Below are 23,564 nucleotides of genomic sequence, written 5' to 3' on the forward strand. Positions count from 1 at the left end.
CACCCCGTGGTGCTGCTGAGTGATGAACTGCAGCACACCCAGCCCCCCGCGGGGTCGGGATTTGTGCGTGCTTATCTCTGCAGCATCTCCCTGCTAATTTGCCAGGCCCAGCTCCAGCAGCTTTCTCACGCGCTCAGCGGTACCAACGCTGGGGAGCTCCAGCCAGAGCCCAGCTCCTGCTGACACTGAAGCCACTGCCATCTGCATGGCCAGACGGGGCTGGGGACAGACAGCTGGCGCATCCCACATCCCCTGGGGACAGACCTCATAGGGCTGGGGACAAGCCACCGGGATCCTCATGCTGCAGGAGTGGACCTCACACAGAGGTGGGCGGGAAAGCCCTGGAGCAGCCTCCCCGCTCTCCCAGGAGGACAGAAACGTGAATCCTGGCAGGGACACAGCCCGTTATTTCCTTGGGACCTGCGGCCTTCAGGGGATCATGTTGCCCACTGGCATCTCTTCCCACCTCCCATAGCTCCAGCTTCCCTGGCCGCTGGGGCTTAAAAATAGAACAGAAAAGGCCACAGAGCTCCCCTGGGGTTACCCTTGGCAGCAGGGGTTGGTCCCAGACCTGCACCAGGGAACCACTGTGCCCCCCTTCCCTCCCCAGCTGGAGGGACCTCCCATGGCAGACAGGACTGGGATGCTGTCCCTGGGGCTGAGGGGGCTGGAAACCCCCTGCCGGGGCTCCGATGGCAGGGGCTGGCTGGGCAGGCACGGGGTGGCTCGGGAAGGACGGGGTGGCTGGATGGGCATGGGGTGTCTGGGTGGGACAGGGCATCAGCAGGGGAATGGGGTGGATGGATGGGAAAGGGGCTGCTGGGTGGGCACAGGGCAGCCCGGTGGGCACTGGCTGGCCAGATGGGCACTGGGCAGCGCACGCCGAGCCTGGGAGGGGTGGACAGGACCTGGGAAGCTCAGCGAGCCCCAACGCAGACCCGGTGCTTCCCGCCCCCCGGGGATGCACCGGGCACGGCCCGTCCCTAGAAGCCCCGGGGCAGCCCGATGGGGAAACGGCTGGTGCCGGTGCGGGGGGCTCCGCCGCGCCCGGGGGCACTGACCGTTCCCGCGGCCGCCGGGGCCGGGCACCTGCTCCCGCCCCGCGGCGGGGCCGGGGCGGGCGGAGGCGGGGCGGGGCGGTGGCGGTGAAATACGGCGGCGGAGCGGGGCGCGCTCTCATGGCCCGGCGGCGGCGGAGGCGGCACGGCGGGGCCGGTGGCCCGGCGGCGGCGGCGGCGGGGCGGCATGCCGGAGGCGGCGGGGCGGTAGCGGCGGCCCTGAGTCGGTGCCGGGGCGGCGGGAGTGGCGATGCGGCTGCTCGGCACCTTCCTGCGGCTGCTGGTGGTCGGGGCGCTGGGGGCGCCGCCCGCCCCGGTGAGAGCCGGGGGGCGGGAAGGGGGGTCGGAGCGGGGGCAGCCCGGCCCCGCCAGTGCCGCCGCCCGGCGTTGGTGGCCGCCGGGGCAGCTCCTCGGCGCTGGCTGTGGGGGCGGCGGCGGGTCCCCCCGTGCCGCCCCCGCTAGCGCCCTCCTTTCCCTCCCTGCAGGCCCCTGAGGTGCGGGGGACCGCCAGCGCGGAGCCGCCCGGTGAGTTGGCAGCGGGCGGCCGCCGGTGCCCCGGCTGGGAGGGGGCGGCAGTCCGGGGAGGGCTGCGCGAGGGCCGGGGGGCGGGGGGGGGTGGGGTGGGTGGGTGCTCCGGAGCCCCGCGGCGATGCCCGGGGGCGCAGCGGGGAGCTGTGCGGGGTTTCGGAGCAGCCTGTTCCCTCCCAGCCCGTCCCGGGCGCTTGCGGCACCGGGCACCGCCGCGGGCGGAGCGGAGCCGTGCTCCGGGCTTGCCGCTTCTCCGATGCCGGGGTGCGGTGTCCCGGGCAGGAGGAACACTCCGTTTCGGCTCCCTTCTGCTCTCCCCTCTGAGAAACCTGAGGGGACGGCTGTCTGCCGCGCTGCGGGGCTGAGCTGCTGCGCCCGCCGAGGGAGGGCAAGGGGAGACGGGGGAGTCCCGGCGCGGCGGGGTGCGGGGGGGAAGCGGGGTGCCTGAGAAGGAGGAGACGGACTTGGTTGGCAGCTGGAGAAAGAGCCCATCGGGGTCGGTGTGGTGGCTGTGTGAGCCCCCATACCAGCACGGTGATAGACTTACTGGGGGCACAAGGGGGTCCTCTGCATCCCTCTGCCCCCGTGATGGATGCAAGACCCCGCCGCGGCCACTGCACCTGCCCAGGCAGTGGGTCGGCTGGGCTCAGCCTCTCCGGGGCGCCTCCTTATAGCCCCCCACCCCGGTCTCTTGCAGTCATGACCTTTCGGGAGATCTGGAATCGTAGTTTCTGCCGTCCTCTGGAGCAGCTGGTGGACGTCATTACCGAGTTCCCCAACGAGGTGGAGTACATTTTCAGACCCTCCTGCGTGTCCCTGCAGCGCTGCGGAGGCTGCTGTGGGGACGAGGGTCTCCGCTGCGTCCCGGTGGAGACAAGCACGGTCACCATGCAGGTAAGCGCTGCTGCTGCAGGGCTGTGGCTGCACCGGGGAGGTGGTGGGCTCCTCGCCAAGCTTCAGGAGGGTGAACTTCCAGCTTCACATCCTCCAGACATCATAGCAGCATAACAGGGGAGGGGGCTTGCTCACAACTGCTCAAATGCGTGTCAAATCAGGAGGGTCCCTCTGCCTGTTCTTTGGGCTTATTCCTTAGTCCAGGTGACAACCCTGGTGGTACTGGCCTCGCTCTCTGCTTCCCTGCCCCCTCCTCTCTGGGTGGTCCGTCTTGCTGACTGCCATCGCCTTTCCAGACCTTACCTGTCCCGTGGTGGGGCTGGGGGTGTTCCAGTTCCCCGTGACTCTGCTGGGGCAAAGCAGGTTCTGCCCCTGAATCTCAGGGAGAAGGAGGGCTCTCGTGTGTCAGGAGATGCCCGCAGTGGTGCTGACAGTGAAAGTATGCTGGGGGCATGGCGAGTGTGAAGGGCTGCGACAGCCGCGTTTCCAGTTCCCGCTGTGGGAGCTGTGTGAAGTGGGGTGGGTGATCCCGGGCTGCAAATAAGCTGCAGGTCAGCTTCGCCCCGTGCGCCAGGCAGCCGTTGTCCTCACACTGCAGCCCTTGCGCTGTGCTGCCAGAGATCAACCTGCTGCTGCTGCAGGGAGCAGGGAAAAGCTCTGCTTTGCCATGGGTGATGGACTAGAGAGCGTCTGCAATAAATCACCAGTGATTTTGGTCCCTCGGGGGTTGAAAGTGTGTTGGAAGGCAGGGTGGGAGTTTCCAAAAAATCTTGACTGAGGTGGAGCAGGAGCCTGACGTGAATGGGAGGCAACTCCCCAGGCACAGCTCTCCCTTCATGGGAGGGATCCTGCTGCCATGTGTGGGGTGGCAACGCCAGGCGCTTCTGTGGGGGCTAGTGTGGGTCACACCAATGAAGAAAGTACTCTGTGAAGCCCCTGGATGTCCAACCTGAGCTCTGGGCTGGTCTGTGGACTGACACATGACAGGACAAATCCTGCGGAACAAATTCTGCACCCCTGGGGAGGCAACATGGTACTGACTCCAGGCTCGGTGCTGTGGGAAAGGGGGCCAGGAGGAGGAGGCAGCAACAACAGGAATGGTCTGGAAAAACATGGCTGGGGGATATTTTCATCAGAGGAGGGAGATGTGCAGAGTGGTCAAATATGTGAAAGCTCTCCACAAAGGCAGAGACAGGAAAATCTCCTCTAAGGCTGGGAAATCCCAAGACCATGGGACTTAAATTACAGCCCTGAAGACATGGGGTGGCACTAGCAGATCCTCCCAAGCTGCCGGGGTGGCTGGGCCTGGCCGGTGCTGCCTGTGTGCGGAGGTGGAGTCTCTGCTGCCGGAGGTCCCGAGGAACAGGTTAGACACGCGTCTGCCAGAGAGGCTGGGGTGCAAGGCAGTGCCGTGGGAGCCCGTCCAGCCCCCTCCTGCTGCCGGCTGGGAAGTAACCTTTGCTCCTCTTTCAGCTCCTGAAGATAAAGCCAAATGGGGAGGCACCCTATGTGGAGATGACGTTCACTGAGCACAAGCGGTGCGAGTGCAGGTAGGGACCCCTGGGTTCGTTTTGGACCCCTGTGCTCCTCCAGCAAGAGGAACCCTGCCAGCTCACCCTGCATGTGGAACAAGGATGCCCTGAGGGCACCCCAACTGTGCTGGGACTCCCGCACTGTCTCCACACTGGGGTTTGCCCATGCTTATGGCCCTTGCTCAGTTGCAGGCTGCATTGTGCCTCTGCAGCCTGCTCCCCGCAGCCAAGAGGGTGTGTAGCGTTGTGCGGCCAGGTCAGGCACCATGCCCTGTCTGCAGGGCTGGAGCTGCTGTGGCACCCCGGCCCCGTGAGCAGGGATGTCTGTGCCCCCCATCCCTGTAGCTGCCTTGGCATGCCTGGTGTGCGCTCCTCTGGCTGGAAGAGCTGCCTGTGGGTAATGGAGCAAGGCTGGTTGCTCTAAGGCGGGTGTTTGGTGTGGGGCAGCGTACCCAAGGTGGTGGCTGAGCAGGGAGCTCCATGGCTTGGCATACCTGAGAGTGACCGTGGCCCAAAGAGAAAGCTGAAGGGCTGTGTCTTGGGCCTCCAGTTAAGGAAGGCTGCCCCATCCAGAGCTGGGGAGCAAGAGTTTATATCCAAGCTGACAAATGAAAGCTTAAAAGGTGCAGCGCCAACCTGGCATGGATATGCAGCGCTGGCCTGGGATGGATGCACAGCACCAACCTGCCACAGTCTCGTGGCACATAGTTAACCCCTCAGGGTGCTCACTGTGCCCCAGAAGTGGTGAGAGTTTGGGCAGGATGGGACCTCTGCCCAGGGGCTGCAGCGCCATGGGAGTGGGGAGCAGCTGCGGTGCTGCCTGCAGCCGGTCTCCGTCCCAGAGCCTCTCTAGCACTGCCTGCATGGGGTCCTGGCGTTCGCTCTCCATCATGACCCCAGGGTGATTTAGTATTGCGAAAACTGGGGACCGAGTGTCCTGCTGGGCAGCTGTTAGACGTGATCCTTGCCTGGAAGAAGAGCCTGAGGATCCCCGGGTTGGTATTCCCCTGCAGTCATAAGAGTGGTTGTGCTGGAGCAGACCCAAGGCCCATCCAGCTCCACGCTGTCTCTGGAGCATCTGTCAGGGATGCAGAAGAGGGAGTGGGAAGAAGCACGTGTTACTTCCTCCCCTCTGCTTCCAGCTATTTTCCATGCAGGGAATTTCCTGAGCCTGTTGTGGTTTTCCTACCTAGGATAACCCACAGGGGATCTCCTACAAGTACTTGTGCAGGCTGCCTTTGAATCCGTGTAAACTTCTTGCTTCTGCAGCACCTTTCAGCTTCTCACTAAGCCGCTTTCCACACCTTTACATCACTCCCCTTTGAAGTTTAGCGTAGGTGTGGTGGATGTCCTGGCCTTGGCCCCTGTAGGGGATGCTTAAACCACATATGTCGTGTCTGTTGTCTGAGAACCACTACTGAGACTTTGCAGCAAATCCTACGTGTTACTCAGGATGTTACATCTTGTTTAACCAGCTGAGCTATGAAAGCTGTCACTGGGAGCAGCTGAAACTGAACCTGTGCTTCCCGGCCTCGTGGGCAAAACGTCCCACTCCCAGGGGCGTCACCAAAGCCAGCCACCCCCTGCCCCTTTGCTGTCTCTGTCTTCTCTCTGCCTACTGCAGTCGGCTCCTGGCTGAGGGGTTGACAACATGGAGAGAAGTCATATTGGGACTGTTTTAAGTGTTGAATGATAGCAAGTAGATAGTGCTGTGCACTGGGGCACCTCATTAAAGTGCGTCCAGCAGCTCAACAGACAGCATTGCCTGAGTAACCACTTCACTCTGTCCTTTCCCACCCACAGGCCCCGGCAGGACCTGATGAGGTTGGGAAGGTAAGTGACATCAGGGGTGGCATTACTGGCTGGGGTTGTGGGTCTCATCTCCCACACATCAGCCTCTCTTGTGGTGCTTTCCTTTTGAAGGAGGAGGTCCAAGGGCCGAGGTAAGAGAAGACAAGACAAGAAGAAACGTAAAGACTGTGAACTGTAAGTGGGCAGGGGCAGGTATGGGTGGCGTCTTCTGGGTTCATTTCTTTGGGATGAGCCGCTTCGTTAAGCCTTTAGGGTCTTTACTGATGCTGTGAGCAGTGAGGGGTTTGTGCGGAGCAGACGCAGGAGAGAGCAGGGCAGGGGGGACAGTGGGCGACTGTGGGGAAACGGGCCTTTTGCTGAAGGCTCAGTAGGTGCTCGGTAGTCTCCAGGCTCAGCTGCTCAAAGCTGGCCAGTCCCCCCAGGGTGAGGGTGGATGAGCTGGGTGACTTGATGGTGTGTAGCTCTAATGCCATCACAGATCACACTGGGTTTCCTGGATCCATGAATTTCCAGTCTCAGCCTCATCTTGCTGCCAGCTGTGTCCTTCTTGCAGTCCTTGGCTAGTCATTGTTTGGGTTACTCTACCCTTTCCCTCCTTGCATTTTGCTGACTGTCTCGAACCACTTGCTGTACCAGCACAGGCTGGACTCTTGCTGCAGACGCTTCTGGGGTACAGTGCCTGTGGCTGGCACTTTCCCATTGTATTTCCCCGTTTTTTCTGAAGCTTCCTGCTCCGGGCCCAGCCAGCACCTACAGCCCCATCGCCCTCGATCCTCCCTGTGAAGAGGCTGCCTGCAGTCCCTACCCCATGGTTCTGTGCTGGAGAGGCTGGGCACAGGGAGGGGGGACTGGGGGCAGAGTGGGTGAGCCTGGAGGTCCTGGTGCCCCCCCATCCTGGCAGCACTCACCCCATGCCGTGCTCTCTTTGCAGATGTGGCACGCCACGCAGGTAGCCTCTGTTCTGCCTCCGGCCTTGCTCCTGCTGCCTGGGTTTGAGCCAGCTGCGTTTCCCCTGGCGTGGGGGCTTTGTGGAGCCGTGCCCCTCCAAGCAACGGTGAGGAGCAGGACTCTGGCAGGACAGAGCTGCAGGACTCTTGCTTGGCCCTGGCGGGAACGCAGCCTGGAACTGAGGACTCTCTGGCCCTGTATGCACCATTGGCAGCAGGACAAAAAGACCCATGACCAGGGCTGGGGCTGAAGATGAGGAGCTCAAGCAGCGTGATGGTGTTCGAGGGCATCCTGGGAGCAACAAGGAGTGGAGCTGGTGGACGTGCCGCTGGAGCTGGCTGGGGACAGCATGATGTGGGGGGGGCAAGCAGAGATGGCTTGGGGGGCTGCAGCTGCAAAACTGCTCTGTCCTGCCAGCGCCCTGCAGCTGGGGAGGAAGGAAGCCTGGGGCAGGCAAGGCTGTGGGGCTGTGTCTGTGCCAGCCTTGGCATGGGGCAGCCCAGGAGGGTGCCAGACAGCTTGCCTGGGAAGCTCTTCTGACAGGGTAGGGGTGAGAACTGGGGTTGCCAGGGCTCCTCACATACTTACAGCCACATCCCAGCCTTGCCCTGCTCAATAAAACCTGGTGGCCAGACGCAGGAGCCAGCAGTGCGAGCAATCCCGTCTGCTTTCCAGCAGCTGCAGGCAGGGTTCTTCCCCTGGGCACACACCTGGGCTGGAGGAGGGCACGCCTGTGGTGGCCCAGGGCTTGTCCCTGGCACAGGCTCCTGCAACACCCAATGGGCTGCCCCTGGTGTGATGCTGGAGATGGGTAACCAGCAGGTCAGGACCAAACTGCCCCCCAGGCTGGGGGCTACCCATGTGCTGGAGCTCAGGGGGCTACTGGGAGACCCTTGGGGGGAACTGCCCTTCTCCACACCATGGTGTGGGGCTGGTATCTCTCCCTATTCACCATCCCCATCCTGTTTTCACTCCAGTCCAAATGTCTGGCTTGCTGTCCTGTGGCTTTCCTTCTCCCTGGCTGGGCTGATGCGAGGTGAGGGCGGGGGGGGTCAGGCTGCCTGTGGGCCTTTCCCACCCAAGAAACACCTCACCAAGGCTCATTCACCCAGCATGGGGGAAAGCTGGCCTGGGGGCCCTGTCTCTTACTGAGAACCTCCTGGGGTATGCAAGGGGCTGGTGGCCCTCATCGAGGTGGCTGTGAGTGCTGCTGTTTCCTGCTTTCCCGGTCCGGGGGCAGCCCCAGCCCTCGTTCCTGGGTTCTTAAGCAGTGCCCCTGGGGCTCTTCCTCTCCCCTTTCCCACTCCCGCTGCAGGGAGGCTGGCTGCCAAACACATCCCGTGCTGCTCCGTGTGAGCTGTGCGGAATGGTGCACATAGCTGGAAACCCTACGGGTGAGTTGGGCACCAGCATGCTTGTGGGGCACCCCTGGCACAGGGTTAAAACAAAAGCAAGGGTTATTCTTGAAAGCTTCAAGCAAAAGGCTGGAGGGCAAGATGTGCAAAGGCTTCAATGTTACCATTGAAGGAGGTGACCTGTGGTTTATCCTGTGCTGAGGAACAGGAGTGGAGCCTAATGTGGCAGGTGTTGGGGTCCAAGGCAGCTCCTCCCCACATCTAACATGGCAGCCCGTAGCTGGGGCAGGCTCTCTCAGAGATGGTGCTGCCTGGGGCTGGCACAAGGACACGGGGGCAGGGCAGGTCCTGTGGCAGTGGTACCCTGGCAGGGAAAGCTGGTGGTGGGTGTTGAGGTGAGGAGAACCTCCACGCTGCTACCATGCAGCTGGGCATGGACTGGGTGAGTTGCACCCATGCAGCTGGGCATATCCTTCAGGAGCTTGCTGGATCCCTTTTGGACCCCATTTCTACTTCTGGCACCCACAGTGTCCTGGGGCACAGCCTGCATGGGCTGTGCCTCAACAACAGCCTATGAAGCTCTTCCTTGGCTGCCTCATGGACAAGGGGGACTCACTGGTCCCCTTCCCGTGCCACTCAGGGTTTGCGTGGGCCACGTGCCACTCTAGCTGCGGTGACGTGTCCTGGTCTGTGCAGGCTCTCCCTACCCCTGTGTGCTGCTTCAGCCTGGCTGGTTGTGCTTTGAGGCTGAGGAGAACTGCGTGCCGCGCTTGGGGGATGTACATGATGGTTTCTGTATTGTTTAACAGTAAAAGTTTCACCGTGGTAGTATTAAACTTTAAAAAGGAAGTAACAAACCCAAGGATATTAATTAATAAAATTAAGTTTGTCAATAGTGGTGATTAGGGTTAAAAAAATTCAAACTCCTACCCAGTGGCTTTTCCTAACAGTTCCCAGTGTCTGGCGTTACCTCTTTGGCTGCTGCTCGGCACCGAGAGTTTTCGGGCAGCTCTGCCCGGAGCCAGTGGTGCCAGGCACCTGCCTCACGTGGCCACCCTGTGTCGCTTCTCCCTCTGCATCCCTGGGTGCTGTGTCTTGCCTCATCCCCTGCTCTTCCCATGGCACAGGGTGTCAGGGTGGATGGCAAGGACGTGGGTGCCTGGGAGGGATGTGGCTGTCCTGCTGCAGCTAGGGAAAGGCACTGTCAGCATGGGAGGTTTGGGAGCTGCATCTCCAGGTGTCGGGGCTCCCTCCAGCTCTGGGGGGTGTTTCACTGAGGTTTCACCAGCGAGGGAAACTTGATGAGCCCCAGCAGCTCCCTGACACTCCCAGGGCTGCTGCAGGCATCATGTGCAGGACCAGCTCCCTTCCCTGTCCCTACATGTCCCTGCAGAGATGAGAGTCCTGGGACCCTAAGACCCTCCTCATCCTATGGTGGCAGGGACTTCCAGCAGGACATTGTACCCTATGGTGACACGTGCTGGTCAGGGTGGGGGCCTACTACCCCTGGGGGGGGAGCGCAGGGCTCCTGGCCTCGGGGCTCGCAGCCACCACCCATGTTCCCTCCCAAGGGCACCAGCTGCTGTCTGCCTGTCCCTCCTCTGTGTTGCTCCTAGTTGTGCCTTTTTTGGAGCTTTACACCAGCAGCTCCTATCAGCCCTCCCTGGCCACAGTGCTCATTTTCCCTGAGCACTCTGACAAGATCAGCTACATCTACAGACCCCCGTGTCCCCCAAGTGCTGCAGAGCCCTTGTAAAGGGACCTGGACAGACCCCCAACCCCAGAGCCAGTGGGGAGCAGAACAACCCCATGCTGGTCCTCCATGGACAGGCAGCAAACATGCCCCAGCCCCTGTGCTCCCAAATCCCCCATCCTTCCTCTGCCTGTGTACCCCTTGTAGGGGGCAGCAGTCTCATGGCAGCAGCATGCCACTAGGTTATCAGCATCCCTGGGCTCCCTGTGTCTCCCAGCCTTACAGAGCAAAGGTTTGTTTAATAAGGCTTTAGGAGCTAGAGCTGCAGCAAGATGGTTTAGAAGGAGAGTTATAGAGGAGACAAACATAAGCCTGGCTCCAGGTTGCACTAGGAACAAACCATTACATATTTTTGAGGAAGTACCTGAAAAGACAATGTGGAGATCAGCCCAGAGACGTAGCATCGCAGCTGATGAAGCCCTGACGTTAAAGCTTCACTGGCAACCTCTGGCCTCCTGGATCCTGGGATGGTAGCGGAGAACTGCCTCCCAGCAGCTTCTCCCTGCACATGCCAGTGCAGGTATCCCACGTGTCTTTGTGCAAATAAAGATGGTGCTGAGGTCCTAACCTCTCGCTTGTGACTTACAAGATCTTGCATCCTCACGAAGTTTGGTATAATCTTTCTGTTTGTTGCAACCAGCAACGTTTGCAGTTTCAGCATGTTTTAAGTTTTTGCCAGATCTCATGCACCTATTTCAGGCTGTGAGAAAAAGGGCAGCTCACTCTCCTCCCTGTTATTTGTCGGTGCTGGTCTTGCTTTGGAAGTTCCTACTTGCCGAAAAGGGCCACAAGCTCTTCAGCAGATTAATATAAAAATAATCCCCCAAATTTAACATCCTCCAGGTAGCACTGACATGAGAAACTGGAAGCCCACAGGTAAGGGCTGCTGTGCCTCAGGGCTGGTACATGTCTTCTCCCCTTGCAAGGCTCTTCCTCATAGACCAGTCCTTGGGGTATTTCTCCTTGCCAATGCCTTCGGCTCACTCTCTTCTGCGCTGCCCCTTGTCCCCTCCACCTTGCTGGCCCCACAGTGTGACTGCTCTGGGCTGAGCGACACCAGCATTGCCCAAAATTGGCCCCGCTCAGCTCTGCAGAGCTCTGCTGTGGGCTCCCAAAAGGGGGATCAAACCGCCATCTTCCAGCTCCTCCTTTCCCACTCAGAGCGGACACAGCTTTAACTGTGTGAAGCAATAAAATGCTTTAAATACAGTCCTGACATGTCTTTGGGTAATGGCTGGTTTATCCCTGCGAGGGCTAAAGGAAGTGTTGGGTAATGAAGTCACTGGAGTTTTGTTCCCTCTACGGCATCTCCTCTTCACACATCTCTGTATCACCATCACCTCGATATCCAAACTCCTCTACAGATACCTTATGCCAGGTTTTGTAGTTTACCTGTGCTCTCTTGTCCTCTCCAGGCCCACACAGATCTGCTGAAGTCAGGCAGGTGAGTCGTGCTGGCAGGGTCCCTGCTCTCATCCCAGGCCCCCCATTGCTTCTCACCTGCTCAGACTTTTCTCTTGAAGGAGGAGCCCCTGCACCCTGGTGGGAATTAAAAGGCCCTGGAGATGGGGGGGTATAAACAGGCTGGGCAGAAATAATTGGTCTCTGTTAGGTAGCAATTGGTGGGAAAAAGGAACCTGGAAGTGTTTTGAGAAGAAACCAAAGAATCAAGCACACGGATCATGATCTTACAAATCAGACCCCTTTGCATCCTACCAGACCTGCCCTCTGAGGCACAGTATTAGCCTTTTGCACTCCCAAGCAAACGGTCTTTGTAAGAAAGAGAGGGCTTGGCTGTTGAATGCTGAGCTGAGCCGTGGACACAGGCTTTGCTTTTCTTGTTCTGTTGTTAACGGACTGGGCTGCGCAAAAGAGCTGCCCGGGCGTGCTGAGCCAGGGGAGATCCCTTGCCATCAGTGTGCGCAGGGTATGAAGTCACAGGTCAGCCACAAATACGTGCCCCCTTGGGCATCATGGCCTGGCTTTGGGGCCTTCACTCTGCTGTGGGCTCAGATGCCGTCTGGTCACTCTCTGGGAAAGGCCGGGGCCAGCCCCAGGGCAAATACTGGCTCCAGCAGGGACTGAATGCAGCGACCACTCAGGCTGGTGTGGCTGCCATGGTGTGGCACAGGGCCAGCTCCTGTCGAAGTGGAACCACCTTTTTAGAAACTTTTCCTGTTGCAATGGGACATGCCCGTAGGTTAGCAACGGGTGGACAAAGATGCAGGTGCCTCTCTCTTCCCAACCAATCTTAGCACAGCCTTTCTTAGGAATCACTGGGATTTCATTCCAGCTTTCCTCCCTTTGCAGGTCCCCTGCCACCCCTCCAGAAAGTTATTTGGACCTGGACCAACCATCGCACGGATGCAGCAAATTGGCCTGAGACATAACTGGTGGAGCATTCCTGATTCAACAACTCTCCTTTGCTAATAACTGCGGTGACCTAGCGGCCCTGCAGACCTGGGCTTCCAAGAAAAACTCAGGCCAGGAGGCCAGGAACGTGTGCTTCTAGGGTAAGCTGATATTTTCCACGTACAAAGCATTTGTTAACCACCAGCTGGGATCTTGACTACACTGTCATGTTGCTGCACCTCGATGCATTTCACAGAATCATAGAACGGTTTGGGTTGGAAGGGAACTCAAAGCTCATCTAGTCCCAACCCCCCTGCCATGGGCAGGGACACCCTCCACTAGACCGGATTGCCCAAAGCCCCATCCAACCTGGCCTTGAACACTTCCAGGGAGGGGGCATCCACAGCTTCTCTGGGCAACCTGTTCCAGTGCCTCACCACCCTCACAGGGAAGATCTCCTTCCTAACATCTAATCTAAATCTACCCTCCTTCAGTTTAAAACCATTACCCCTTGTCCTATCACTACACTCCTTGATAAAAAGTCCCTCCCCATCTTTCCTGTAGGCCATTCGTGCTGATGTTCCCTGCTCTATATATTTCAAATAACTCTGTAAAACCAAATGAGTCCGCAAGAGTCAGTAAAAGGGCCAGCTGAGAGCCCAGGGTTGGGGGGGCAACGACACCGGCTTGCAAGATGCAAATCAGAACGCATCGTCAGCGCCCTGGGACAGGGCTGGGGATGGAGCTGGAACAAGGCCGGGGCCAGGCAGGAGCAGCAGGTCATGGGCAGCGTCCCCACCGCCTTAAACGGGTCAGGAGGGAGCTGCTGGAACAGGTGCACCCTTCGAGAGGCAGGGAGAGGCAAAGGCTATCTAAACCACGGCTAATTACGTGTTACGGGAGGAAGGAAATACGGTAGCAAAGGCAGTACTTAACGAACGGGAGCTTCATTAATTCAGGACAATTAATGGTGACTAACGATGGTAATTAAGCAAGAAGAGCAACGGCGCTCACGGCACGTTAATAGAGCCGTGAAGACGGGCGGTGGCGGCGGCGGGACCCCGGCCGGGCCCAGCCCCCCCCCCCCCCCGGCCCGGAGCCCCCCGGTGTGGGGGGATGACGATGATCTCATCCGCAGCCAATCAGCGCCGCCCTGACAGCCCCGCCGCCCCGGGGGCGCGCGGCGGCGGCACGCGGGCCCGGCCCGGCCCCGCCCCGCCGCATCTGGCGGCGCCGGAGGATGCTGCCGGCAGCGGCCGCCCAGGTGCGTGTCCACGGGGGCCCGGCGGGGAACGGGGCGGGGGGCGGGGGGGCCATGCCGGTCAACGGGCGGCGAAAGGGCTGGGGCGTGCGGCGCGCCTCACCCGCGCGTCCCCGCTCCCTGTCTCCCGGCGGCGCAGGGCGGCGGTGCGGGGCCATGAGCCGGCCGGAGGCCGAGCCCTGCTCCCGGGCGCTGGCGCAGGCCCGCGTCTACCTGGGGCAGCTGCGGAGCCGCGTCTCGCCGGCGGGCCCCGAGGGCGGCGGACGGCGGGACTACCTGGTGGAGGCGGCGCGGCAGCTGCGGCTGGCGCTGGAGCGGGACGTCAGCGAGGACTACGAGGAGGCCTTCAACCACTACCAGAACGGCGTGGACGTGCTGCTCCGCGGCGTGCAGGGTGCGCGGGGCGGTCTCGGCGGGCGGGGGGGCCGGGGCATCCCTCCGGGGAGCACGGCCAGGGGACCGGGGCATCCCTCTGGGGAATGCGTTCAGGGGACCGGGGCTGCCCTGGGGAGCGTGGCAGGCCCCTCACGCCCACCCTCTGTGCCACCCGCAGTTGACCCCAACAAGGAACGTCGAGAGGCCGTGAAGCGGAAGATTACACAGTACCTGAGGCGTGCGGAGGAGATCTTCAACTGCCACCTCCAGCGGGCTGCGGGGGGTGGCAACCCCACCGCCACGGTGAGGGGCTGGCGTGGGGTGGTATGGGATCCGTGGCACTGGGAAATCTTGCAGGGGGGACACATAAAGCAGCCCTGCTGAGCCTCCTCGACCACCTCTGCCAGATGTCACGGTAAGGCGACATAGAGAAAATGGCAGACATATCAGCTGCAGGGTGTCCCGGCGTGCCGGCGGCTGTGAGGGAGCTGGCAGCCCTTCACCCTGCCTGGAGCAAAGAGCTGAGGTGGGCCCAGCTTGCCTGGGGCGCTCCCAGGACCCCCCACCACCCCAAGGTGCGTACATTTTAGCCTGCAGCCATCGTAGTGAAAATGGCCATTTTTGGTGGGACTGAAGCCACCCGGGGGAACCACCTTGTCAGATGTTAAAAATGTCATCTTCCCTGTCATTGTTCCCATCTGGATGGAAACCAAAGACGATGGCTCCGTACAGATCCCCTTAGTGTTGAGGCAGTCCACGTCCAGGTGTAAATTTTGGAGTGATTTTACCTCTGCTGCAGGTGCAAGCTTTCCCTGAAAACTTCAGAAATCCAGGAGCTGGCCAAGAAAATGGTTGAGCTGATGTTAGGATTCAACCACGGCAGCTGGAGAGTTGTCTCTGGATGTTGACCGGCCTGGCAGTATTGCTGCCCGCCCTGGAAAACGCGGAGACTTCTCCCACCCGCTGTCATGGACAGTAGCATCTCTAGGTCCCTCATCCGCCTCTTCACTGCCTTGCAGGGTTACAGCAGCCTGCGCTTCCGGCCGATCAGGACGCTGAGCTCAGCAGTGGAGAACCTGAGAGGATGTAAGGTTGTGGGAGTGATCGATAAGGTAATGACTCGATCTGGAACTGGAGGGGGTGAGGCTGGTGCTGGACCAAGGGGAGTGTAACCTGGAGGGTCCCAGCAGCTGGGATGGGGGTGCCAGCCCCCAGCACACACACCAAAGAACATGAGGGTTACCATCCGCACCACTCCCACTGAGGAAAGTTCACAAGCGAGGATGCGAGACACTTTAGGGGTTAGTTGGGAAATCTGTGAATGCCCCCATTCCTTTGCTTACAAGATCTCCCAAGGCATTTACAAGGAGGCTGATGCATTCGGTTCTTTCCTGTACATGGAATTGTGCTTGATGCCTAGTTACCATGATGGTGAACTCCTATGGATAATCTAGACTTCAGCAGAAGACAAGCTATATGGATGAATCAACTAATTAGTAATTCACGATCTTGGAGTGAAAGTGGCATGTCGTCTCCATACACATACTGGCATGTTGCTCTCCTCTGACATTCACCTCTCAGTTTGTCAGGACTGATGTGGTCCTTCTGTCCTGCTGAGGCCCAGGTGGGCAGCCCAGCACGCCCCACCGAGCCCAGAAGGAGCAGCACGAAACCCTGCGTTGTGAAGGAAGCAAAAGTGGTGTGGGAGTCACCTCTTTCTTTAATTAACTCTCTACTCCCTGGCTATCTCATTGCTAATAACCTGTGTTTTTGCCTTTTAAGAGTAGGGGTTTGAGCACCACCAAACTCCTTTGGTTGGGTGGGAGTTTGTTGTTCCAGAGTTGAGTCCCTGGGTCATTCTTGTAGGCTGTGTGTTGGGTGGGAGCAGTCACCGCATCTGACTGGTACTGTATATGCTGCTCCCAGGTGCAGATCATCCAAGATCCGGCCACTGGTGGGACCTTTATACTTAAGGTGGGTGTTTTCCATTTCACCTGCCTGCTTCTCCCTGTCATGCCAGAGCCTCCTTGTCCAAGCAGATGACTGGGGCAGGTAAGAGGACCAAACACAGCAGATCACAGAAGTTTTAGGGGACGTTCATTGTTTATCAAGCTTCTTTTGGCTGCCTCAGTCATCTTCTGTGATTGGAAGTGGTTCTCCTCGGTCATCTGTTCCTTTGCCTTGTAATGCTGCAAGCCAAGCCTTATGCCCACGTTAATCTGGGTCAACCCACAAGCTGCCTGGTGCGGTCGACAGGCTGGAGGGAAGGGATGCCATCCAGAGGGACCTTGACAGGCTTGAGAGATGCGAACTGCATGAAGTTCAACAAGGCCAAGTGCAAGGTCCTGCACATGGGTCGGCGCAATCCCAAGGACAACTACAGACTGGGCGGAGAATGGGTTGAGAGCAGCCCTGAGGAGAAGGACTTAGGAGTGTTGGTTGATGAGAAGCTCAATGTGACCTGGCAATGTGCGCTTGCAGCCCAGAAAGCCAACCACATCCTGGGCTGCATCAAAAGAAGCGTGACCAGCAGGTGGAGGGAGGTGATCCTGCCCCTCTACTCTGCTCTTGTGAGACCCCACCTGGAGTACTGCATCCAGCTCTGGGGGCCCCAGTACAGGAGAGACATCGAGCTGTTGGAGTGAGTCCAGAGGAGGGACACGAAGCTGATCAGAGGGATGGAGCACCTCTCCTATGAAGACAGGCTGAGAGAGCTGGGATTGTTCAGCCTGGAGAAGAGAAGGCTCTGGGGAGACCTTATAGCAGCCTTCCAGTACCTAAAGGGGCCTACAGGAAAGCTGGAGAGGGACTTTTTATCAAGGAGTGTAGTGATAGGACAAGGGGTAATGGTTTTAAACTGAAAGAGGGTAGATTTAGATTAGATGTTAGGAAGGAGATCTTCCCTGTGAGGGTGGTGAGGCACTGGAACAGGTTGCCCAGAGAAGCTGTGGATGCCCCCTCCCTGGAAGTGTTCAAGGCCAGGTTGGATGGGGCTTTGGGCAACCCGGTGTAGTGGAGGGTGTCCCTGCCGATGGCAGGGGGGTTGGGACTAGATGATCTTTGAGGTTCCTTCCAACCCAAACCGTTCTATGATTCTGTAAGTTCTGAAACAGGTGGTGGGTGAGGTGCGGTCAGTACAAGTCCTAGGGCATTTTCCACTGCCCTTGGAACTAAAAATAAAGGACTTTAATAATTAGACAAGGAGGCTCTGGCATGACAGGGAGAAACATTGGTTCCGGAGGGGAGAGGAGAGAGGGCTGGGATGGTGGGTTCCCATCTGGAGGAAGTAGGGGCAGTTGTGGGGGAAGGCCACTGCTCTGGCCCAGCAGTCTCCTCTGGGTCCCGCAGTGCAGGAGGGGAGCACTCTGCCTTGGCAGAGCATTGCAGAGCCCTGCCTTGTCACAGCTGGGGGCTGACAGGGAGCTCCATTGCAGGTGATGCAGGGGGGCAGCCGTGAGGCTTAGCAGATGGCATGCTACCTTTCTGGCTTGCCTCCTGCCCTGCCAGGTGCTAGGTTGCAGGAAGTCCAAGCCTCTACTGTGTTGTAATGCCCATCTACCTGTACCTCCTCAGAGCCTCCCCAAATCCCATGTTGAGACCCGTGAGCGACAGACCATCATCCCTCATGGGGTCCCCTTCATGGTCAAGCTGCTGTGCTACTATGTGAGTGAGGACTCCATCTTCCTCCACCTGGAGCACGTGCAGGGTGAGTAGGGACAGCATTGCTTCCCATCTGTGGAGCATCCTGCTCTTATCCCCAGCCTCCCTTTCTTTAAAGCCTCAAATACGTTTCTTTTGCTGTTTGGGGAGTGGTTTTTATAGTGACAGCACAAGCTGTGTTCTTCATAGAAGGGTGATGGGTACCAGGGCTTGGAGACTTTGTGGAAGGAGCTGCTCAGCTGTATTGGGGATTCTGGAGGTTTGGTACAAGCTTACTGGGGAAGTAACCTAGAAATGGGCCTGTGGACAGCTACAAGGAGAAGGAGGTTGTGCATGTAGGGGTGTTATATGGGAACTAGCCTTAGGGACCACTGAGTCCCGTGGGAGGGAATGGTCATGCCTTCTGTAAAGAAGTTGATGTGGTCCAGTGTCTTGAAAAGAAAAACCTCTTAATTTTACTGGCATTGTTTGTCCATGACAGGAAAGTGATGAAGAAGGAGAACCAAGGGAGGTAGTTCACCTGGATGTTATAGAACAAAACAAAAAAATCTTTTGATAAGACCTTTATAAAACATTTTTTGGTTACAGAAGAAGAGGCGACACTGGATTTTGAGATCAGGCCAAAGAGATGGGGAATTGGGGCATAAAGGGCAGGGAGAACATTGGGGTTCAAGTACAAGGAGACAAGGGCTTGTCCCAGATCCTGGTGAAGAAGTGTGACAAGGTGGAGGCTTGTCCCAAGGAGCTTCTTTGCTCTCTGCTGGTTGCATGGATGTGTAGGGAGCAGCAGCTGGAGTCCAGCAATGATAAATGAAGCCTGACAAGTGCTGGAAAACAGCCTCAGCTCCTCATGCATTGCTGTAGGATGGATTTGCAGAAAGCAGCCAGCAGCTGAATGTGGTGAGGCTGGGAAGCCCCGGCAGTGTGCTGTGGGCTCCAGGGCTCACTGCTCTGGCTCATTGCTGGCCCACGGGCCCTGTGCCATGCTGTGGCAGCTCTCCAGCATTGCTGTCACGTGGGGAGGAAAAGCTTTCAGGGGATCAGGGGCATGTGTGAAGATGTGGCTGGCCTGTGACATGGAAGTGGCAGACCTGGGATCAAGGAGACCATTGCAGAAGGGAGAGCAGGGCTGCTAAAGGAGAGGGGAATGAGCCTCTGGTGTGCCAGGTCCCAGGGGAGGTGTGGTGTTGAGCATGGTATGCTTGTAGGGCTGGGGAGTATTCTGCATGGACTTGAGCTTTTCTGGGGAGACTAATGATGCTCGGTTATGTCCCCAGCGTGCGGGTCTTGGTCTGTGCCTGAATGGGCCATGTCTACAGCGGGGACACCAGGGATGCTTTCTGCCCCACCACTTGTTCTTCTCTCCACTTCCCAGGAGAGACGCTGTGGTCTCACCTCCGCTCCAAGTACTGTGTCCCGCAGGACTCTGCCAATTCAAACACCATTCAAGTCCTGAGGGACGGTGGCAGAGAGGACGGCGTGGGAAGCTCCCAGGGCAGCAGCCAAGTCTCCAACTTCTCTGCTCGGAAAGGCAGTGGCCTCCCAGGCACTGTGACCCACCGAGTATTGGGAAACGCCGATGCCTTGCCCCCTCAGGAGCAGGTCCCCGACCCCGGCTTGGGGAACCACTGCCAGCTTTGCCCGGCTCCCACCAGTGGCACAAGGGCTGCACCTGGTGGGCAGGATCTAAGCGTGACCCAGGCTATGTCTGGCATCGTGGACTATATTCCAGCAGCATCAGCCAAAGGCCCTGGCCACCTTACCAACCAGGGCCTGGTCATCTACCCCTGGGATGCTCTAACCAGTGGCACGGGCTGCATATCGGAGAGAGCAGCCCCCCAACAAGACCCCGGGCCACATGCTGGTGAAAGGCTTCCCCAGACACCTGGCCTCATACCAAAGACTGGGAGAGGAGGCCAGCCAGGGGCAGGGGAGCTGACACCTCAGCAAATGTCTGAAGTCCCCTGGGCTCGGCCTCCCCTGGCCTCCTCGGGTCAGAGGCAGCTTCGTGCAGGAGTTGCCCTGCCCAGCTCTGGCAAGCACTGCAGACCTGACCCAGCTGTGCAGAAGCCCTCGCAGGGAACAAGCCTGACCTGTGGCCAGCTCAAAGGGCAGCCACCATCAGGACAGTGCTGGTCTCTGGCTTCCTGTGGGCAAGGCCGGAGAGTGTGGGCTGTGAAGGAGGAACAGGTGCAGCTGTGGGCAGCAGAAATCCTCCTGGCCTTAGAGGGACTTCACCAACAGGGTATATTGTGCCGGGACCTCAACCCCAGGAACCTGCTGCTTGACACAGCCGGTAGGTAGTGCCCAAGGCTGCTGCCCTTAGGAGGAAGAGGTTGGCCTCTCAGCTGGGAGGCTGCTGTTTGCTCCATTTCCAGGAAACACAGACTTTCTTGAGTTTGCTTTGGGGGAGGGGGGGAGCCTGAGGAGGTTTGGATGTTTCTGAGCCTGGAAGTGTGGTCTCCGTTGGGATTTCCAAGTGGTTATTACAAGATATGGCTCCGCAGTGGGAGAGTCAGGGGCTGCAGCCACAGGAATGCATTGTTGCCCCTGCTCCCACGTGGGGCTGGCTGCCTGGGAAATCCCAGCACAGGGAAGCTGAGACCAACTGAACTGTGCCTGAGTTTAGCGGGACTGCAGTTTTCCCCTGCTTGTAGTTACTGCCCACTGGGGTATTCTGGAGCCGTCCCATCCCTTCAAGCCATGGGTACTGCTGTCAGTGCAAGCCAAGGACACGTCCCTGCTCAGCTGGCAACATCTGGGGCACACTGGAGAGGTACAAATTGCTTAGGAAAAGAAAAATGCAGAAAGCTTTGCAAGGGGAAAGCTAACTTTCTTCCCTTTGGCACTGCTTCGTTCCTCACTACAGCCTGCCCCAAGGTCCGAGAGCTTGGAGCCCACCTACCCAGTCTCACCAGCTGCATGGGCTTGCTGGGCATCTTGGGCAAGCTAGGGGATGCACAGTGCCTCTGTGTTCAGGGCATGGCGGGGGGCCCAGTGCCCTGGCTGTTCCAGTTGTGGGGACAGGGCTTGGCTTTGTGTCCTGACCAAAGTCCCTAGCTTTATCCTAACCTCTTGCTTTTGGCTGTGGTGCTGCTCTGCAGGTCACGTCCGTCTCACCTTCTTTGGCCAGTGGACAGAGGTGGAGCCCCTGTGCTGCAGCCAGGCACAGGAAGAGCTGTACAGTGCCCCAGGTAAGGGATGTGTCCCCTGCCTTCTCCTGCCCTCAGCCCAGTGCTGCCAGCTGGGGGAGAGGGGGCTTCTGCAGGCAGTGAGATGTGCCTGGCATGGCACAGCTGCTCCCTGCCCCCAGCTCTAATGCCTCTGGCTCTTTCTGCAGAAGTGGGGGGGATCACGGAGCCCACCGAAGCAGCTGACTGCTGGAGCTTTGGCTCTCTCTTGTATGAGTTGCTGACAGGAGTGGTAAGAGGCAGAAGAGCTTTGCAAGGAGGTGGGGAGGAGAAGGTGATATTGTAGCACAAGAGCACCCTGCCATGCAGGGCTGGGAGGGTGCCTTGCCCTGTTGGCACCTCAGCACCGTGCCAGGTGATTCCCAATGCCTGTGCATGGTCTGGGTGTTCAGGGCCCCAGGTTTTAAATCCTGCTGTGTGGAGCTGGGGTTGTGTGGGGGTGAGGGCTCAGCAGGGTGCTCCTACCCTCCTCAGTGCTCACCATCATCCTGTGCCTCCTCAGCCTCTGTCCCAAAACCACCCTTCAGGGATTCAACCTCACACCCAGTTGCATCTACCGGAGGGGCTCAGTCTGGCTGCTACATCACTGCTCACCGAGGTGAGGAGCTTGGGTGGATGGGAGGGAGCATGGGGCTAAAGGGTCCAGCCTGGGTGGCCTTTCCAGTGTCCTACTCTCCCCATCCTGCTCTCCCATCCTGTATCTCTGCAGCTTCTACAGTACAACCCAAAGCGGCGTTTGGGCTCTGGAGGAGGTGGCGTGGCAAAGCTGAAGTCCCACGCCTTCTTCAGCACCATTCTATGGAACAAGCTGGTGGGCTAGGCCAGCTGTCCTTCCTGCAGGGAGCTAGGCACAGAGCCACTGTCCCTGGCACTTGTGACTGACCGGAGGTGGCACCAGCAGCTCTGCCTGCTAGGGGAGGTTTATCTGCGAGGGCTGCCCCGGGGTGGGGTATGCATGAGGTTTTGCAGCCTTCAGTGTTTTTCTGTCTCTGCTTGTGTGTGTTGGTGTCTCGGAGAGGACGCTGTGGTCAGGACCAGGCTGGCTGCTCCTCTAGGTCCTCCCGGGTGTGAAAGGGAGCCCAGGTGCCCACCCCTGGGGAGAGGCCATGCTCCCCTTCTGGGGCATCCCTTGCTCAGCTTAGCACTTTGCCCTGGGCCTCCCTCTCTGGGGTTTTTATCTCTGCTGCTACCACAGTGACTCCCTGCCCTGTTATTTTTTGTGGCTTCCAAGTGCATCATCTCCTCCGGGCCCTGCTGGCTGGTGCCCGAACCAGGGTCTGTGCCCATCCCTGGCTGCCTGTGTGTGTGTGGGTAATGCCTGCTGCGGGGGTGAGAGGGGAGGGAGCCCTCTGCTCTTTTCCCTCCAGCCCTCTGAAAAGAATAAACCATTCTTTATCGCTTCCAGAAGTGTCCTTTTGTTTCTGGACTAAGGGAGGGCCCCAAATCTGTCTCAAACCCCCGTGGGAGCCCTAGGTTGGGGGTCACCCACTGGCCATCAGCACCCTACAGCCAAAATGCAGAACATGGCACTCAGAGCCTTGCCCTCCACTTGTGCCCCTGCCCACCTCTTGGATCCTCACCGCCATATGGCTGCAGCTCACAGTTGGGAAAATGCCCAGAGTGTCCGTGTTTTCTTCCAGCCTTGCCTTTTGTTGTCATTACCGATTCTGGGTCCAGCCCCCACCCCCCCATGCCTGGGTGCTCCTCTCCGCTGGCAGGACAGTAGCCTTGTTGCTGTGCTCTGAGCATGGACATGCCTGGTAGAACAAATGAGGGTTTAAAGGGATGAACTGTGAGAACCAGCACTGATGTAAGATGCTAAGAGTAAATACAAGCCAGGATTAAAGAAGTGTGAACATGTGTCTGCTAACAGCCCAAACCAGGAGCTGCTGTGCTCATTTGTGCAAGTCAAAGCCACAGGCTGAAGGACCAGCTAGCAATGGCAGCAGTAGATTTTTGGCCCACTTCTCCCAGCACTCCCTCCCATTGCTCACTCATCCCTGAGAATAAGGAACTACTGGCACTAGTGAAACTTTTCTGTGGCTAGCTGGTTCCAGCTCCTGCTTGTTACCAGCAGTAAGACCCTGCTCCTTGCCGACTCAGCCTGTCTCCTGGGCAGCAGCAGGAGAGCTTGTCCACCAGAGGGAAGCAGAGCCTGGGACAAACTCCTCTCCCACCCCAGCAAAGGCAGGAGACACCTGGAAGGCTGTGCAGAAGCAAGAGGACTAACCAAGCAGCTGACCACAAATGCCAAAGCAGGCCAGAGAGCAGTGGCAGCTAAGCCTGGGGCTTTTCCTCTCTAGGGCAGGCTGCACTGGCTGAACCCTCCAGCAGCAGGCTCCCTGCTTGGCCACCAGCATCCTTGTCCTGTGATTCAGTGGCCGAAGCCATAGCACAACTTCTTGCAACAAAGTCCCCTGGGCATCACCCAGGAGGGTCAAAAAAGGAAGCTTCAAGCACAGCAGCTAAATGACCCTCCTACAGCAAGCAGATCAAATAAAGGAGTTTGCTAGGCTACATCATTTTAACAGCTTGACTGTACATTCACCCCCTGGGTAGTTCAAAGGCCTCATTTATTGCAGCTCCAGACAGAATACAAGCATTGCTCTTCTCCAGGCTCATGTACAAAGTCAAGGTGGGCCCTCTGTATCCTAAACCAGGCTGGGGACTCGGTGCTAGCAGCATTTTTTTAAACAGAACCTTCTCTGTCACTCTATTTATTTGTACAAGAGCAACTAGACTCTTTTCCCTTCCTTTCCAGCATAGGGAAAAGGTTTTTCCTCTCTCACCTCCTAATCTTCTACTTCAGCCAGGGACAGTCAGAGGAAAGCTGGCTCCACACCCA

At 58.5% G+C, this 23,564-nt stretch overlaps 2 protein-coding genes across 3 annotated transcripts; both read left to right on the forward strand.

The window, feature by feature from the left end:
• Window positions 1–1,165: 1,165 nt before the first annotated feature.
• Window positions 1,166–12,676, forward strand: PGF (placental growth factor). Of its 2 annotated transcripts, none has more exons than XM_075753871.1 (7): window positions 1,166–1,374; window positions 1,544–1,583; window positions 2,284–2,480; window positions 3,954–4,030; window positions 5,816–5,845; window positions 5,936–5,998; window positions 12,191–12,676. In XM_075753871.1, the coding sequence occupies exons 1-7, from the start codon at window positions 1,309–1,311 to the stop codon at window positions 12,261–12,263; spliced, it is 546 nt and encodes a 181-aa protein (XP_075609986.1). In that variant the 5' UTR covers window positions 1,166–1,308; the 3' UTR covers window positions 12,264–12,676. The 2 variants fall into 2 exon arrangements, with proteins under 2 accessions (XP_075609986.1, XP_075609987.1); XM_075753872.1 differs by lacking the exon at window positions 12,191–12,676 and adding an exon at window positions 6,756–8,984 and having other exon boundaries at window positions 1,167–1,374.
• Window positions 12,677–13,418: 742 nt separating this feature from the next.
• Window positions 13,419–22,300, forward strand: RPS6KL1 (ribosomal protein S6 kinase like 1). Its single transcript, XM_075753909.1, has 11 exons — window positions 13,419–13,496; window positions 13,633–13,887; window positions 14,047–14,171; window positions 14,888–14,980; window positions 15,795–15,842; window positions 17,442–17,574; window positions 18,904–19,824; window positions 20,633–20,722; window positions 20,869–20,951; window positions 21,222–21,317; window positions 21,429–22,300. The coding sequence occupies exons 2-11, from the start codon at window positions 13,650–13,652 to the stop codon at window positions 21,537–21,539; spliced, it is 1,938 nt and encodes a 645-aa protein (XP_075610024.1). The 5' UTR covers window positions 13,419–13,496; window positions 13,633–13,649; the 3' UTR covers window positions 21,540–22,300.
• Window positions 22,301–23,564: the final 1,264 nt, after the last annotated feature.

This window comes from Balearica regulorum, chromosome 5, assembly GCF_011004875.1.
Source record: "Balearica regulorum gibbericeps isolate bBalReg1 chromosome 5, bBalReg1.pri, whole genome shotgun sequence".
Classification (NCBI taxonomy): Eukaryota; Metazoa; Chordata; class Aves; order Gruiformes; family Gruidae; genus Balearica; species Balearica regulorum.